The following is a 19,651-nucleotide window of genomic DNA, read 5'->3' as shown; positions in this document are numbered from 1 at the left end:
ACTTTGTCTAGTTCTATAAATCAACCCTTGGAAGTCTAGATGGGACAACAATAAATTTTCAAAACTATGTAGGTAGTGCTGTTCTTCATTATATTACAAGTCAATTATGAATAATTCCCCACTTGCCTTTATTTTTGTTACTTTTAAAATTGTTTATAATCCCTGTTATGGTAGCTGGATAACTAGGTATTTTATATTTGGAATGGTTCTGTTCCTGCTGACTGATTTTGAGGGGGGGGCGTTATATTATATTCTATTTTGCCAAATTAAAACCATTTTTTTTTGCCTGTACTTATTCTCTCAAGCTCTTTGATTTATTGCTTCCTAATACTTCTAGAACTGTATTAAATTAACAGTGATTATCTTTTTTGGATCACCCATGATCTTACTACTGAAGGCCTGTAACCATTTTAGCAGATGCTAAAAATCTCCCTAATCTTTTCTCATAGTTTACTACTTGTGAAAAGGTTCTTTTATTATAAGGAGTGTTACATTGTTTTGATATTTTTTCCCATGTCAACTGATACCTTGACTTTCTCCCCTTATGCTTTTAATTTTCCTAACATTAAAACATTCCTAGAGAAAACCAATCTGATAAGTTTACTTTTAACAGACTCTGCTCACTCAGAATGCTAAAACCAAAGACTTTTCTCCTAAACCTGACTCTGTTCCTTACGTCAGTTGTCTTTTAGTTCATCTTTTAAAAAAAATCTTCCCTTTTATCCTTCTTTCAAATATATCTCATTCAAATCCTTTCCAGTCTAACTCCCTCTTAAACACATCACTGCAATAGAAATGGTCTACCTCCATTTCTTTCTTTCAAATCAATTTTTTAACCGCTCCCAGAACAAAAACCCCACATATTTCATCATACCACAACTTTACTCAAGTATTTAAAAGCTGTTGTCTCCTGAGCCGTTTAAACTCCTTTGACACTCAATAATCTGAAACCAGCCTCATTTTCACATTATTCCTAGATTATACTGTATTACTATCCTTGAATATTCCTATTGCACTTTTGTAGCCTTCTTTGACTTTTCCCATACCTAAAGTAGTATCTTTCCATCTTAGTTTTCAGTTTATTATTTGTAATTATGTAACAGTAATTCTATTTGCCAATCATTTATTAAACTAAATTCCAATCTGTCCTACTCAGCACTCAACACATGCCGAAATGAATTAGAACTATTAAAGTACATACTTGTAACTTGTGATCCCATCTCTGGGGGAGCTGAGCCTGGCAGATCTCTCAAAATCTTGGGAGTTCCGTACTGAAGGAAAATATACCATCAGGGATCCATATGAAGTTCAGCATCAATATAGCAAGCTCTAGGGAGGTAGGCCTTAACTGTCCCCTAGGAAGTAGCAAACTGGCCCTAGTCAGAAATAGAAAAAGTCAAAAGTTCCCAAGAAAATCATTGCTAGGATCAGGCCTGAGAATTCCTTGTACTTCCAGCCTGGGTTAAGATGGGGAGACCCGGCTTAAAGGTTAATAATGATCTGGCAGTCCAAGGGCCAAAAAGTCAAGTTAGATGCTCTAGGAAGAGATTCATGTCTAAATAAGTCAAGTAAAATCCATTTCTTGTCATGTGAACTTAATTTATGATCTTATTTTTATGGGAGAACAAAGATTTTGTGTTAAATGTCCCCTTGATCAAGAAGGCCCGTTTTAAAAATTAACTCCAATTAAAAACGATTATAAATTAGCCATCTGTACAATATTGTGATGAGGTTAGAAAAGAATTATGGAACAAGTGGTCACAGTTGTTTAATGGAATGTCTCAATATCAAATAAAGTTTCAAATATTTACTATTTTCCCTCAATCCTAACCATAACACAGATAAAAATCTCCTTTTGAGAAGCACCTCTGTAGCCTAACAGCTCAGAAAGCAGGGGGCCAGGAATCAATGTAACAAGATGCATAAGCACTTTTGCTTATATTAATAAAGTGCTGACCACTATTATATGAAGACAGATGCTGGTCTATAGACTCTATGTTGTAAAAAAAAAATCCTGCTAATATTTTAGTAAGAAAGATACCCTTTTGAAAAGTGAGGTATAAACACATGAATGACTTTAAGTTCATTCAAAAAAGCTTAATCATAGTAAGAGAAAAAAATCCGACTATAAAAAGACCATCTTGTGATATAAAAACAAGCATTAATGCCCATATGTACAAAGTAGGCAGTTATGTACAAAGAATCAGAAGGAACTACCAGTAAAGGGAAAACCAGGATGCAGCAAGAAATTTAAATGCTTATTTCTTAAGATAATTTGAAACCCATTTCCAATGTTTAAAATCAGTTTTATTTAAAAAAATTAGTTTTAGTTATTTTGGAATTCAAGTTGTGAAGAAATGCTTTTATAATAATAGCTTAAACAATAAAGAAGCTATGAGTACAAACACAAAAGATACCACTACCACTCCCCCTTTTTTTTTTAAGTTTTAAAACCCCAAATTTCTTCAAACAACAAAAGTTGAATTGCTCCTAAAAACAAGTACAATTGTACTTGTAATTGAATTACAATCATAGAGGTGAAAGGGATCTTAAGTCATTGGGTCTATAACCCTCTCATTTTACAGGTAAAGAAAGGAAGGCTCAGACAGAGGGAGGCCTCCTTTTAATACCTTAAATAACTTAAAAGTTTTCCCAGCTTTTCACTGGCCAAGGTTACACAAACAGTAAGAGGCAAAGCTGTGCTTTCACCTAGGGCTTCTTCTACTCCCAAATTCACTGTCTTCCTCTGACCTTATTACACTGCCTCCTAACAAGCTGAAAAGAATAATCATTTGAAACACAGCACAACAAAACTGTAATGAGAATCCAATTAGAATCCTTGTCAATTCTCTTTTCCTATACTCAACCTTAAATAAAACAAGCTATTAGGGATTGATTTTTTTTTCAAAAAGACTTACTTCTACAGGAGTTTCTGTACAAATTTAGTCCAACATCCTACCTACAGATAACTGATCTTCAAAATGATTGTCTTCAAAGAAAACATTCAACCATACTTACTAAAAAACTACATTGTTTTTAAAATAAGGACTGAAAAATTAAATGTTATCTGGCTAATGTAGAGCTTTTACCTCTTTAACTGCTATTTTCAAACTGCTATTTCTTTCAACCCTAACTTTAATGTAGATAAAATCTCCATTTGAGAAGCATCTTTGCAGCCTGCCAGCTCAGAGAACAGGGAACCAAGAATCATTTCAACAAGAGTTTTTTCAGTGTCAATGCTTAATACTATTTTCAAATATTTCAAAAAAACACTGGTAAAATTGTCCTGCAATCCATTTAAGTCCATACATTTAGGCTTCATCTTCAAATCTTCTTCCGTCTATGCAATATGCACTTAACATGGCAAGAAATTTTAGCGATTCCTTTCAGTGACTTATAATCAACCAGCTAATGGTCTATCAGGTAATAATATCTGTTAAAACGTATAGAAACAATTTCTCACTTGAACAGAAAAAAAGCTTGGCAGCGCACTTGTTGATTTACACTGGTATGCAGCCGACTATGTGGACTCCAATTATACTGATTAATCCAATATGAAAACAGAATAACTATATAAGTATAACCCTGTTTTAAATGCCCTCTCATAATAATTTTGAAGTTACTCTATCTTTAGGAGGAAATAATCTTGCAAAGTAATCATTAACTAAACTTTTTGAAAAGTGTAAAAACTAGCTGTCACGAGTAAGAGCTGTTAAAAGACAAGATATCTATTTCCAAGAGAATGAATAAGGAAGAGTTAAGTGTCATCTCTGGAGAAACAGTTCATGAGAACCAAGCTGAAATTGTCCCATGAGAGATAAACTGTGAACAAGCTCACCTATCTTTATTCCTAGTAAGGACTTCAGTCGCTATCATGAGAACAGGATTCTGATGTTTTGGAGAAGTCGGAAGTTGCACCTATCAGTGACGGAATTCTAGCAGACAACATCCTTTTCATTACTTTTGAGGGTCACAGAAGTGGATCCTGCCTATGCTCTCACTCAGTCAACACAGCTGTTGGTATTAATATGTGACATGGCCAGCAACAACAGTGTTTATGTCTAAGACAGGGCTTTGAGACTAAGGGGGTTCATGCAAGATTTCCTCAGTATTCCTGGAGTGGGAGCTTGAGCTAATTTATTAAGAGATTTTTCATGTTTTAGTAATTTATGAGGTAACTGTAAAACAAACCCCTTAACTCCCTTTGAACCTGGACAAAGAATAAGGTAATGAATCAATAGCAGACTGAATGAATGGGAAGAGTAAAGAAATTGCTGAGGAACCAAAAAATAGCATACTGCTCCTAGAAGTTCTGCCAAAAAGCCTGGCACATGGCTATTTGTTCTGGAGATTTTTCTGTTCCTCTGGTCCAACAGCCTTTACAAAAATTCACTTGGATTCATTAAATATTTAGTTCTTATATACAAAGGCTCAATTAAAAATAAACCTGGGCTATTAGGGGCTCAGCCTTATAATCCCAGTTTTTGTTGCAAACTGATGAGAGAAAAAAAACTTACTGAAAACAGATCCATAATTTGAATCCTTTAAAAATTTTCGCAGACATCATCTATAAAAGTACATTGAGTTTACTTAAAGCAGAATAAAACTGAGTTTTATTTATTTATTCTCTCCAAATAATTACTTCTATCAAAAAGTTATCAGGAGTCATGGATGGTACAGAATATTATAGTTTTCAAATTCAGTATACTAATTTTAAAACAGAAAAAATTTATGTCTAATATTTAAAGTAATTTTCCACTACCTTAAAAAACCATTAACAAAAACAATTTAAAAATCCAAATTTGGGGTGGCTAGGTGGAGCAGTGAATAGAGCACCAGCCCTGGAGTCAGGAGGACCCGAGTTCAAATCCAGCCTCAGACATGTAACACTAGCCATGTGACCTTGGGCAAGTCACTTAACCCCAGTTGCCCTGCCTTCCCCCCTCCAAAAAGAAAAAAAAAAAACACAAGGCAGCTAGTGCTTAAAGACCAGGACTCCCATATTGCTACTTAAAGTGTCTTTAATAACAACAATAGCTTAAAACTCTCGTAAATGTTAACTACCCATCTTCTTACCCAGTAACCAAGCTAGTCATAGTGAACATGTAACAAAGAGTATTTTGCATTGTTCACTAACGTTACTACTGCAAAAATTCAAGCAACTAAAATTTGTTCAAATTAATGTTACATAGTATTTTGGGAGTTCTTCATATTTCTTTCATTCTGCCTATAAGCTTTTTAGGTGACTGTTAAGAAATATATGTAAAGTAGGATAATAGACTTTTGAGAGCTAGGACAGCAATATGAACTGAGTTGCCCACAGACGGGTTTAGTATTAAATCATGGACTAAAAAACTAAGTATCCCAATTCCTAGTCCAGTTAACTCTCTACTATACCAAATGGCCTTCCAATAGTAGCAGTCCTTGTATGAAATAATCTTACTTTTGATACAGCGTAATTTTACTTCTTCGTTTTACTATGCAATGAGTAGTGTATGAATTATTTATGAATTTACAAAATAATGTTACAAGAAAAACTAAAAAGGACAGACTGCAAAGTATTTATCAAAACTGTATTTTATTTTTTAATACAAGATAAATACCATGCTTGTTACTACTGCAGTTTAAGGCCAACAAAGGCCATATAGCAAACTGCTGAACAGTCACCTAAATGCAAAAAAAAAGAAAAGTAAAGATGGAAAGTGGACAATTAACACAAAATTCCAACTACAAACACTTTTTTAAAATGGAATGAGATTTCAAAGAAGCTAACCTTAAAGTCTAGTTCACCTGAACACGACATTAAATGATGTCCATTTGATGAAATACCACCTTACCTTTGCACAGATATCTTATGAAGTCACCATATATTCAATAGCTAAAGATAACATGACTTTCTTTGGCCTGCTGGTATTTACAAACTCTTATTCAGGAATTCAAATAGACACTGGTTACACGGGGTACAATTTTTTGTTAGGGGCTTTCTAACAGAAATCACACAAAAATCTGATATGGTTGTACAGTACCACAAACAGTTGGCTATACAACCTGGGTCAAGGTGACAATATAATGATAAACAGGTAACTTTTAAGGCTAGCCATCAGTATTAGATGTATCCCTTAAAATGATTATTTACTACAAAAGATCCTCTCCCTTTATTTACCACCTGAGTACTATAAGTTTCTCTGTGAAACATACCAACAAGCAAAATGAATTTACCATTATATTTTCAAATCATGTTAACACGGAACACCAAGGAGGATTACGCATATTATGCAGTAACAGTGTGACAATAAGAACCAGTGTTCAAAGACATCCTTTACACGAACTGCAGGCATCTACCTATTGATAAAATACTAACAATGAGACAATTCAAAATGAAGTTATATGATATAGCCATGTGGAAACTTGGTCATATTTAATAACATTAAGTTGCCTTTTTGGAACTCTCGTGGCTTCATTCAAATTGGTTCTACCTGAAATCAGATTCTTAAAGATTTCCATTCACAAATGCCCAATGGAGTAGAAGTCCTGTAGTATTATCAGATCAACAGACTTTTATATCTCTATCTATACCAAGTGTATATTTCCCACATAGAAAAAATAAGCAGTTTCAATTGTTGCACAATGAAATATCAAACATCAACCACCCAAAGTTCTAAATAAGAAACAATGGTTAAGACAAACACTAAATCAATCCAAGTAGGATAAGTATAACACAATTACCTGAATATTTTGAATATTCATAAAAATCCACGTTGCTTCTTCCCAATGCTAGGAAAGACAAGTATAAGAATTTCCTCCCAGAAGCCTAGACAAGTTCTTTCTTCATATTTTCTACCACTTTAAGATAGTTTGAATTTTTAACAATGAATATTTCAATTGGTCTAATGTCAGATATTTTACATCAGAAACATAAATGCTACACTTAAGGCCACATTTCAATTTACTCGATTCTTTTGTATAATGTTCATTGTATAAGAAACTAGTCTAAGGCTTCCAAGAGTCAATTTGTATTAAAAAAATTTTAAAGGCATTATTTTTGAAAAGGTGACAAGGAAATACATTAATTATTGTAGGAATAGGAAATCAGAAATTCTTTCTGAAAGTCACTACATATACTTTTACCATAAACGGCAAATATATACAACATATGTCTGTAGTTATCCACATACAACTGGGAAAAACATTTACAGAGGATGTAGGGATGCAACTAGTCATTATAACCAATTTTAAAAATACAGTCTTCTTAAAACTGTGAGAACATCGACAATGTATTCCCAAAAATGAAACCACAACATTAATGTCCTCTTTAAATAACTTAAGTTGAAGCTTAAACAGAAAAAAAAAAAAGACTTCTTTTCTTACAAAGTACAGAAAATGTAATGATCATTCAGGTATGACAGCCAAAATGTTGGGAGTACTCTCAACAGAAAGGCCTATCAGCAGCATCTCTTCTTTTAAAATGATGTGCATGTTTAGTTTATTGGCACATTTAAATACATGGGGGATAGAGGGAGAAGCCTTCTCCTTTGAATACCCCTTCATGATAAAAGATTGTGCAGCTTTCTATTAAAGCCTTCACGTTTATTCAGAAATAACTGACCTTTAATGACAAGTAAAGAAACATTCTCCACAGGAGACTAATTAAAAATTATAATCTTAGCTATTTCACATACCTTTTTTTGAATGGTTCTCAGAATTTCAATTAATTAAGAACCACCTTTGTAAAGGGATACAGAATGAAACAAAAATATAAATGAATGTTACCCTTTGACACGTATTTTACCTAACCAAATTCCACAAGCCAAAAAGCATTTGCAATTTGATGACACTGTTAAAAAAAAAAAACCCAAACTGAAAATCGTATCGCACACTTAATCAAATAATGCTCAAATAGCAAATAAGGTACCATCCAGGTGCTACAACAGTAATCAAACTGGCCAACAGCATTCTGACTGTTTAAGATTAACAAGCACTATTATTTTCAAATTAAACTAAAGCTTAAAACCACATTCTTTACAATTATGAATCAAGAAACAATGAAAGGCTCTGGAATATTTTGTTTTTGGTGTCTACAAAAGGGCTGACCTCTTTGGATTCTTTTTATATGCAAAAACAAGAAAACAGTTTTCAATAACATTAGAGTTGATGAGATAATTTGACTAGTCCATAAATAGAATTGAGAAGGAGATGGAGGAAATAATTAAAGAGAACATTCATCCAATACATTCATGAGAAACTAGGTAGTAAATGAGGGTTATCTGACACAATTCAACTGTAAACCAAAGTGGACTTCTTTCCAGCAACAATTACTTAAGATAATGAATTAGCAATTCTGAAACATTTGGTACACTCTGCCCACAGCACAAAAGCCATCTTAAGACAAAGTGGGGGTGAAAACTGATAGTGCATTAGCAGAGATCTCTTGCCAAATATGTAATGAAGACTAAAATATGTATAAGCTTTCATGTAAATACTTGTAAAATGTTTTGATCTTTATGATTCCATTTTAATATTAAGACAAAATTCTATTTTTACAGACACTTTAAAACTTACCTGTGAGATGTCCTTTTAATATTAACTACTCCCTTGCAATAGGTATATATTCAGTATCAATTCCCATTATGTATTTGGAATATTTTAACAAAGAAACAACATCAAAACTATTTGAAACCCCTACACACAAACTAGGAAAATAAAAATCACATAACCTTAATACATCTTCCAAGTTACATTTTTTTTAAAAGGAAGCATCACTTTTAAACAAAATTAAAGAAATATATAAAAATTACTTCTGATAGTAAAATTTTGACAAACATCAATGATCCCATGCATGAACATTCCAGTCACAAAAAAAATATTAAAATAAAAATGGTTAAGAATATATGGAAAATTCCCAAAATAAAAGGCGATTTGGGAGGAAATGATCTGGTGTTTAAGGGATCAAAGCCAGTGGTTTGCAGCTGCACATTACACAAGTTCTCAGTAAAAACTAACACAAATCTGTGTCATTGGAGAGGGTCCCACTATTTAATTAAGCCCCTGAGGCCTTAAAACTTACACTAAAAACAAAAGCCAACTCTCTTAGGCAGTTTTAAGGACAAGACACATTTCTGGATGAATCATTAGATATTTATACTGTATTCTAGTGAGTGATTTCCATAAACAAAAATCTAATTAAGGTAACATTCTGCTAATGCAGAACAAAGGTAATTTTTTTTTTTTTGCCATTTTTTCCAAATCTGATAGGTCATGAGAGCCAGGTGTTTTAGAAACATACCTTTGTTAAGTCACATTAACATTTTTTTAGGGTAGGCTTTGCAAAAATCTCAGATGATTAAATTTTGTATCATGAATCAACAGGCTGCAATGAATGTAAAAGACTAACGTATGTATATATTCCCTAATAACGGGAGAGAGGATGTACATATCAGAAATAGGTGAGAATAAAACCTAGTATCTTAAGAAAACATTATGCTCATGAAAAAAATCCACCTTATTTGAAAAATCAAAACTAAGGCTCTCTTTACTCACATGTATCTGGTGCACAGCTGTATATATACTCTCTATGGCTTCAAAATACACCAAAAGCACCTTTTTCAGAAATAAATCTGCAAACAATGGCAGCACCTCAATTGCCAGGTTGTTTCTTCAACGTTAATGGTTTACAATTAAATGCTCCTTTATACATTTTAATTAAGTTGCATACCATGGCAGATAATACAGGTTTTACTAAGATGTTGAACCCATAGATTTTTGACCCCTAACACTGACTGGATTACTTGGATCACAATGTTAGTCAAACTGCAGTTTGTTTTTTTTTTTACAATTTTACATACCATTTAGTAAATTCACAAGCCATCTAAGTAAAAATAGCTAGAAAAGCAGAATATAGAAATATTAAATACTCCGTGTAATCACCTATTCTAATATCAAAATCAAGTGCAAGAGACACTTAATTAGTATGTTTAATCCACTGAACGCAAGATTAGGTTGATGCATATCCAAAAACTATTGCGATGCTTTTTTTAAAGGACAGTATAAATGTTGTCATAGTAACATTATCTTCAAATATTGCTGAACACAAGACTTTCCCTGAGGTGTAAACATCAAATAACTTGAACAGCTTTACACATCAGCCCCATTAAACAGTTTATTACAACACTACATCTATTGTAATCAAAGTGGTGCTGTTTACAGACATTATCATATGAACATTTTTAACAAGAACAAACTACTATAAAAACAAGCATTTACTTGACTTTTCCAATTGCTTGCACATTATAATGGCCAAATGTATATAACCAGTAATAAAGTTGCAAAAGCTATAACTTTTAAATCACACAGGTTTCCTTCAAATAAAACAGTTAAGCAACATAAAAAGTAAAAGTAGAGCTACTGGTTACCATTTATGCAGATTTGCTTTATTCAGATCTATTCCTGTTCATTTTATCCATGAATCCTTACAGGTTCAGTTCAATCACAAGAAGCAAACTGCTGGACAAGCGTCATTTTCCCCCATGAAGAATGTTTCTTGTCTTGCGAGGTGTTCCTCTTCCTTCAGCTGTAATGTGTCAAAATTTGTGATGTAGATTTTGCTAGTCCCCATAATACACAGAAAAAATGTTGGCTTAACTATACAGACACAAGTCGTGCATCTACTTCACCATCATGTAATCTAACACAACATAAGCATTATGGAAACAGTAGCTGTTTGTCTACTGGCAGAGAAACTCAAATCAACAGATCATCTCACCAGTTACATGTTTCACCCACAACACATTCTCCTTCCCCCCAAAATGAAATTTTAGTGGCTTAAAAAACCATATATGCACCAATAACAAAACAGCTACTGTCTCACTGTGATGATGGAAACATTTAGACCTTTTCCTAAAGAAGGTATACTACAAAAGTAAAGGAATGTGTAGTTGGATGATTTGATTATATTTTCATCCACCTACATACCAATTCTAAATTAATTCATTTAACAATTAAAAAGCTGGACTGAAAATAAAATGATTCTTTACATATTAATTATATTTATTTAATAACATACATGAAGAATATCTGTAATTGTTATAAATCATATGCTGCTCAATGTTACAAAAAGCGTAAATAAGTAGAGATCAATATGGGCAATAACTAAATATGATGACATCTAAATACAAATTTTTAGACATAATACAAATGGAAAACATTTACTTAAATTTCTACCCCATTCCACCCCGACAAATTTCTAAACCGGCATTATTGGCTAAGCATTAGACAAAATTTAATTTTTAAAAAATCTACAATGTTCACTTTAAATTACTGACTTTAAAAGCTCACAAGTAAATGGCATAAATTTGATGAATTTAGAAGTCAATAAGAACCCTTTACATAAGTTTTCATATTTCAGGTAAACAGTTTAAACATTCAACAACTTCATTTCATAAGTACTGAAAGCAATTTTTCCAGTCACAACATACTTTGTAATTTTAAAATCAGATATTTAAGAGATAATTCCATAAAAGACCATTCAAAAATTCTTATAAGGATGCCTTCAATAATGAAGGGAGTTGAAGGAATAATAGGGATTATATATTTAATGGTAAAAAGGTAGACTTTGTTTTAGAATACTCTGCTGTGTGGATTTCCTTAAGTCAAAACTTGCAATTTATTACTATTAATATACAAAATGGATTAAACATTCCTGCCAATTACTGAGAAGTTTCCTTAATGGATTTTAATTACTTTTTGTCTCTCCAACTAATTTGGAAGATCTTACAAACTAAGGCGTGTTATCTCATCTTTGGCTCCCCAGTGCATTCCATAAAGCTAGCACTGAATAATGTTTGATGATAATGATGATGATGATGATGATGATGATAAGTCTGATTATTGAAGTATATGTGTGTTTGTGTATAGAGGGGTTGGAACTTAATAATCAGTCTGTATTTTCTTCTCTAAAACACAGTTCCCAAGTCCTCAGAGCTATTTTTGAAGACTTTATATTCAAGGTGCAAAAAGATACTAGAGAATTTCTGGTGTTTTATTTTATTCCATTTTAAATTATGGAACTTTTGAGAGAACTAGAAGTTTATCAATTATGAATTAAATCCAAAATTGTAGTTTGAATTTATCTTGCATTTTTTCATCCTTCACACTGCATATTCTTGGGTAAAGCAAGTGTTTAGATAGGACAACATGTTAAATAACAAAAATCAACTTTTTTGGGGGTGGGAAAATAACATGGAAGAGAAAATGTATTTAGTACCCCTCCACACACACAACACTACCACATACACTGATAGGCATTTTATATTGTTTGATATTTAAATGTGTTATTATTTCCTGACTTTTCTGGGAAAGCCTTTAAATGCACAGTACAAATTTCTATATATATAAAACAAGATGAATTCATCAAATTGTAAAAAAAAAACAAAAAAACTTTAATCCCAACCTGAACCCTTTAAAAAAAAAATCATACAGAACATAAAAAATCAAGAGAACATTCCAGTATTTAATCCTTGTTTCTAAACACTTCACACATTTATTAGTCACTTAGAAATACAAATTTCACAGAATCTCAGAAGAAAGCGAACTAAAAAGTAAATTACAAATATTTCCATTAACTCATTCAACAGCTTTTCAGAAATAATTAAGTAGACATCTACATGAACAAAGAATTAGAAAAGAGCACAGAAATTCCAAATATTTTCTACATCTGTGCTATTTTAGGAAGGTCACTGTCTTATTGGTAATGACTATACCATGCATAATAACTGTGTCATTGACCTTTCTACAAAAGCTAGGATTATGACAGCAGTTATAATACAAAGGTTAGGGGAAAAATTTGGAATTTATCAATCAATAAGAGGAGTTTGTAAATGGAAATGAATAAGTGTATTAAAGTCCATACACAAAGACACAAGATTCATTTACATTTTTTGGTAATAAAAAATAACAATTTAACAATCATTTTAAAAATTATGAATTTCTGTTTAAAAAATATCTCAACAAATCCAGATATCTTTAAACTAATAAGGTAATTTCATGTGGCAAATAAGATTTTAGTATGGCAAAAAGAAAAGAATTATAATGGTGGACTTTGTTCGACTCAGTGGAACTGAAACTCTCTCTCTATGACTAAACCTTTCCTTTCCTCTCAGTAACTTAAAAGTGTCCTGGAGTAGGAGAAAAGATCGAGGATACCAAACAATGGGTACTTCAATTTAGTTATTAACACTCTAAATAAAAAAGGACTGTAGGTCTAAATTCCTACATGGTGATGTACTTATATGAGAATATATAATACAAACAATTCTCTGTTTATTGTAGATGTATACAAAAAAAATCCCACTATTAAAACCTAACAATTTTGAGATTTTTCCCTTTTGGCTCTTGAAGAGTACTTACTTACCTCTCCTTTAAACTAGACATTCTAAATTTCCTCACAATGGCAGCAGACTAACTGTTTGGCATTCTAACCATATTCAAAGTCAGTTCTAACACCCAAATAAGGCTCCTAACATGTAATCTCCCTTACCCCATTGGCTAAGAATTACTGTGTAAATTTAAAATGTGCTACCCACCCTTCAGGCAAGCTTTCAGATTATAAAAACAAACTTTTGTTCTCAATATTAGGTTTCCTAAATAATATTAACTAATCATTCGATATTAATCTGAAACACTCATTCAAACAAAACTACAGAGTCTAGTTTACAAACTAAACAGTGAAAGTAAGTTTCACATTGAAATGAAGGTGAGGAGATGCAGTAACCCACAGTCACTGATAAATAGTATAAAAACAGGAAATTCAATGAGTTTTTAAAATAAAATTACACTTATTCTCAAACCACCATAAGCAAAATATTTACAATACCTTCATGCAAGCCATCATTTTATAATTAATGTACAAAGACATCTAAAATTTCTTTTTAACAATTATTGGTCAGAAGTTTTATTATATCTGGGGAACCAAAAGCACATATGCAATGAAATGTAAAACACTGGGCTGGATTATGCAGTTTTTAATAGGCTTTTAGGAGTTGAAAAAACTTGTTTGGCACAGTGCTCTGTATATAGCAATTGCTTTAAAAATGTTTGTTGAATAAAATTTTAAATATTTAAGTACCAAATATGAACATTCCTGAGCATGGATCCCTTTCTCTATCTCTTTCTGGTTTGCCAGTTCCAATCTAACTGCATCATAATTGTGACAAAACATACAAAAATAGTTACTTTTTCTCCCCTGATCCTGATAAGCCAGGTTTTTAAAAATTATTTTCAAACTTGTTCTATAGCTGTTTTCTAGGCATTAGGTTTCTTACTATATTGCTATGTTCTTAGCAACTTTGTACAACCATGCCTCTGTACAGAATACTAGAATGAGAAAAACTTTAAAGATGAACTAGTCTAAATATTAGGAAACCAAAAATATCTAGGATCATAAATTTAGAACTTTAAGGCACCTGAGGGGTCAGTGAATATAATCCTCTCATTTTACAAATGAGGAAACTGAGACTCCCACAAAGTTAAAAGTGCCTTCCCCAAGGTCACAGACAGCACTAGTAAATTCTTCATGGCTCAAAGTCTAAAGCTCTGTTCCGCCTACAACATGCTTATAAAGTAACATTTACCATGTGCACATTTACAGAAATGACTGGAGATAAAACCAGACTGATTTAGAGCAACAGAAGGGCAAAGATCAGTCAGAACTTGCCAGGTCAATAAGGAGTTGTATTTTTATTACTCTCAAGTATATAAAGCCCAAATTAACATTCACTATTCTATAATGTAGAGATGTTACAAAAAAGTACTTACTGCTAGAGTAAGTGAAATTTGCTGTCAGCATTTTAATTGTTAGAAAGCAAAAGCATTGCTAAATCATATTTGTGTCTAAAATAAGCTACACCCCATAAACTTGTTTATAACATGCTTGTTTTTCATAGCTAGTACAAATGAAATATAGAAACTTCAACCCAGTTTAGGTAAATGACCCCATATTCCCAATTAATATACTGTGAATTAACTGAATTACTACACTATAATATGGCTGAGAATTACTCAGACCAAACATTCTTTTTATTCTTTTCTATTTAAAAAAAGAATTTCAGATCAAATTTATTTTTAATTATCCTTCAAAAGGAAAATGTATATCAGTAATTTGACCTTTCTCATCCTGATAAAGCTAATCACTTTTGAGATTTCCAGGGAAATGAATAGAGACAAAAGAAAAAAGTTAAGTGACCCACCATATTTTCCTTTATGAAGATAAAGGAAATTCACATCCAGAAAAGAAAGGGAAGCTTAGACTATTAATAACAACTCATTAAAAAAAAAAAAAACTACATAAAGCAAGCGCTATACTACATTTTGCTTAGAGTGGTTTGAGAATATTGATGAATTACAAAAATGAAGCACAATGCAGTTACATACTAAAATTTACAATATTAGAGGTCTTCCCCTCAAACTATTAATAGCTTTATAAAAAGTTACACAATTTTGAGAAATGAGTGAATGTACTTAACATGTTATACCAACAGTTTGAACACACAAAAAAATTAAGATGGGACAGACAAATAACAACTTGTTGACATCCATCAAATTAACAATTAAAAACATGCCTGTTTTTTGTATCAATGTGTCACTTTTATAAAAATTCCATTGCTATTTGATTTGCATACATAATTTCCATTCATTTGGCTTTCGGGCTGCTACTGATCCATTAAGTACATCTAAAATCTTACAAGAAAGCTCAAGAGGACTCACGAATTTAAAAGCTTCAAAGCGGGTCAACAGCAGACCTCATTTTTAGTGGTTTAGCAGTAATTTCTATCATTAAGGTTTGGGGTTTAAAAATTTTGCTTTTTAAGAAATTCTTTGGCTGAAATATTTTACTCTGCTCCATAATAACCTTTTAGTTGACTTTTACATCCGTAATCAATAATGTTGGTACAGCAAAAAGCACAATATATTTCAGAAATCCATAAGCAATTTTTTTCCTTAGAAGAAGGCACATATTACAACTCAGTCTGGATTAATGCACAAAAATAAAATGAGGGAATTTTGGCATAATACATCAGAATTTTAAGAAAAAGAGTTCAATAACATCTTGCCAGTTCATAGTTAATAGCTTAATATAATTTACCTCATTATGAAATACCTAGGTGATTAACGTTGAAATGTAATATAAAAGTATTTAAATTTACAATGGACTTTACATGTCAGGAATTTTTGCCCAAACGAATGTATATCTTCAAAATGTCATTAAACATATTTAAAAACAAAGAGAAATAACCAGGCACAAGGCCTTTAATGAGGATCAACAAATTTAACAATTAAATCCTAGCAGTATTCAAATTTTATTATCGCTATGCTTTTGTTAACTAGAAGCTTAGTGTTAACTGACAAAATCTAAATAAGAAATTAAAACACAGAACCTGTAGCTGAGCATAAATGAAATATGTGGTTACTAATATGATTCTTGAAATGAGATTGACAAAACTCAAATCATTAAGGATTACAAGCCATATGATGGTCACAATTTACTTCAATAATTAATCAGCACAGTATATAGTGGAATTTTTCCTGGTTAGTTTGGCAAGTTCTCAAACTTGGGACAAAAAAAGTCATATTTTTTAAGATACAGATTCACAAGATGCTATAACATTCAATTTCTACCCACATCAAAAGTAAATTTATTTTAAAAATCTCTGTCTTTATGTATATATGAGGACTGGAATTTTTTTTTAACCCTTGGTAATTTGTTTTTTCCTCCCCTTAAAGGGGTTGCTTTGACCATTATCTATACATACATACTGAATTCACAAAAAAACTGAATTTTCAGTAACTATGAAACTAAAAGGCCACAGAAGAACATCAAAACTAGGCAAAATTTAAAACCACTAATGTGTTGGGGTAAAAGTATGTAACCACTATTCAACTTAAATGGGTTACTTTCTACAGAGCAGCAGAGTTCATGGATTACTTATTTTAAAATGTGAAAACAAATCTGAGGGGCTAGGAAAAAAAAAATCTATTCTAGCTGTCTATACTAGATAAAATTTGAAACTTGAGCATTAACAATGATACCTGCATCAAGACAATGGTGAATATATTTCCCAGGTGCACCAAGTTACTACTAACAGTAAGCTATTACAGGGTTGCCTTAGATAAGAAAGGGCTTAGTTTAGTTAAATATGGATCAACCATCAACATAAGGGCAAATATGCTATTGATAACAAAAAGTAACCTTTATGTCACATGCATAAGCCATGTAAATACCTTTCCCCACTTCTCATGTTATGAATAAATGCTAGTTACAAATATAAAATCAAATTATACATGAAAATGAATCATACAGAGACATTTCTTCTATTAATATCCTTAACACATACAGAAGAAATTGTTTTAAAGTACAGAAAAAAAGATAAGACAAGCAATGGTTATGGCTTATGAATGACACATTGAAGCAAATTGATTTCTGGCCAAAGGCTTTGTTTCAAACTGCTAAATAAGGACCTTCAATTTTTTAAAGTTTTATTATCTACTGACACCCTAAACAAATCAGAATTAAGTCATTTTTATATTTTTTTTTGCATTATGAAAGAGCTTTTTATGATTCATACAAGTTTTGTGATTGTGAAATTATATGCTTTCTATCAAAAAGCATTTAATTTTGTCGTTACCATTTGCTGATCCTCAAACTAATAATGATACCAAAATATATGCTTACCCATGACAGACAATAACAATTAAGGGGATAAAACTCAAAAAGAAATTTTAAACCTTTTAAAAGAAAATCTGGTATATAGGTGTTTATATCTTATAGAAAATTTCAAACAATTTCTTTAAATATTTATTGAAAATGAAAACTATGAAAATGATCTGGGGATAACATATTTTCAGATTTTAGTAGTGGAGAATGAGCCCTCTTGATTAGATTAAAGAAGTAAGATATCTTCCTCTTTTCCCTAAAAAAGAATCAATCACATATCATACAAATTAACATATTCATGCACAGTAAGAGTATTTATATGAGGAAGGAGAAATACGGATTTTTATTTTACCTGGAATTGCTTACCTGGCATTACTGTCTTGTGTTTCCTGAAGAACAAATCCTGTACATGTAGCGGGGTCATTTAAAATGTAGGTATTTACTGTATAAACAACAGCCTTGGAGTTATATGTAATGTTAATACTACTACAGACACTGACATACAGAAGGAACCAGCAATACCCACCTTCTCCTAGCGGTGGCGATACTCTCGCTCTCTGTCACGCTCTCTATCACGGTCTCGGTCACGGTCCCGATGTCTTTCTCGTTCTCGGCTTCTCTCTCTGTAATAATCATCATGACGATCTCTACTACGGGATTTGTGACGTCTGCTCTTTTCTCTGGATCTACTGTGGTCCCTCTCTCTTGATCGTTCACGTCTTCTAAAAGAAATTACTAGATTAATACTCTTCTTAACTAGGGCCCTAGAAAAACAAACGTTTCTTCCAGAAAGACAAAAAAACCTTTCAGACATAATCTGAAAGTAGATCTACTTTGTCCCATCTGAGTCACCAGGAGCAATGTAAGATCATGTTTTATTAATGCCATACCATGAAGTACTGAGCTACATAAACAATAAGGCAGCACACCACAAACATACAAACTTTAACACAAACTAGCAAACAAATCCATTCAGCAAATATTAATCTGGCTCAAAGTATAGATTCTATTATAGAAACAGATAACTTGGGCAATCAGCAGCTCAACAGCAACCTAGAACACTACTCTTCCAATAAATGCTCTGTATGATGAAAGCCTGAGCATTTTGGGCACTCCCTCTCAATTAATTAGGTTTATCCCATTTGAACCATCTTTACCCAGATTTTACTGATACAGCAAACGAACCAAAGATTCTAAAATTAACTATTATTTTAAGACAAAATTATATTTGTAATAATGATAAGGAAGAAAAGACTTCTGATGTTTTGTACCAAGTGGTATTTTGGTTAATTTTTTAAGTCAAGAATGGACCAGAAATTTATGAATATATGAAAAGAAATCAAAAGCTGTCCATAAGAGGAAAACAGACACAGACACACAGACACAGACACACACACACACACACACACACACACACACACACACTCTCTCTCTCTCTGTTTCTTTCGCACTGTTTGTAAGGGCAGTGATTTTAGGAACGGGTACTCAGTCCCAGGGAAGAGATTCTCAAGGGATAGTTTTTCTTTCCTCTTATCAATCTAAGGAGTATAAATCTGACCCAGGTAGCCAAGCACCATAATCTTTAGATGAGTGTATGTTCACAAAAGCTGGATTTTGCTGCTGCTGTTGAGTTGTTTCAGCTGTATCTGAATCTTCATGACTCCACTTGGGGTTTTCTTGGCAAAGATACTGGAGGGATTTGCCACTTGCTTGTTCAGCTCATTTTACAGATGAGGAAACTGAGGCAAACAGGGTTAAGTGACTTGCCCAGGGTCACACAGCTAGAAAGAGTCTGAGGCCATATTTGAGCTCAGGAAGATGAAACTTTCTGATTCCAAGCCCAGGGGTCTATGCACTGTGCCTAGTTATCCCTTACAGGAGGTGGATAAAGAAGCACCAAATCTGAGAGTAGGAAGGGACATCAGAGATCACCTACATTATAGGTGA

At 32.4% G+C, this 19,651-nt stretch overlaps 1 protein-coding gene across 5 annotated transcripts in view; it reads right to left on the bottom strand.

Moving 5' to 3' along the window:
• Positions 1-5,559: 5,559 nt before the first annotated feature.
• The window catches only part of CPSF6 (cleavage and polyadenylation specific factor 6), a 41,980-nt gene continuing 27,888 nt past the window's right edge, over positions 5,560-19,651 (bottom strand). For 2 of the 5 annotated variants that reach the window (XM_069081171.1, XM_069081198.1), the window contains 2 exons: positions 18,231-18,426; positions 5,560-10,567 (listed from right to left, as the gene is read on the bottom strand). In XM_069081171.1, the coding sequence (XP_068937272.1) occupies positions 18,237-18,426 (190 nt within the window). In that variant the 3' untranslated portion in view covers positions 5,560-10,567; positions 18,231-18,236. Of the gene's footprint in view, positions 10,568-11,586; positions 17,961-18,230; positions 18,427-19,651 lie in introns of those variants that run through there. The other 3 variants (XM_069081188.1, XM_069081208.1, XM_069081181.1) reach the window with 2 other exon arrangements.

Source organism: Petaurus breviceps, unplaced genomic scaffold (assembly GCF_028583685.1).
Source record: "Petaurus breviceps papuanus isolate PSGF00001 unplaced genomic scaffold, PetGlider_PUasm1.0 154, whole genome shotgun sequence".
Taxonomy (NCBI): Eukaryota; Metazoa; Chordata; class Mammalia; order Diprotodontia; family Petauridae; genus Petaurus; species Petaurus breviceps.
Note: the sequence above shows the minus strand (reverse complement) of the source record. Positions and strands in the feature narration are given on the sequence as shown.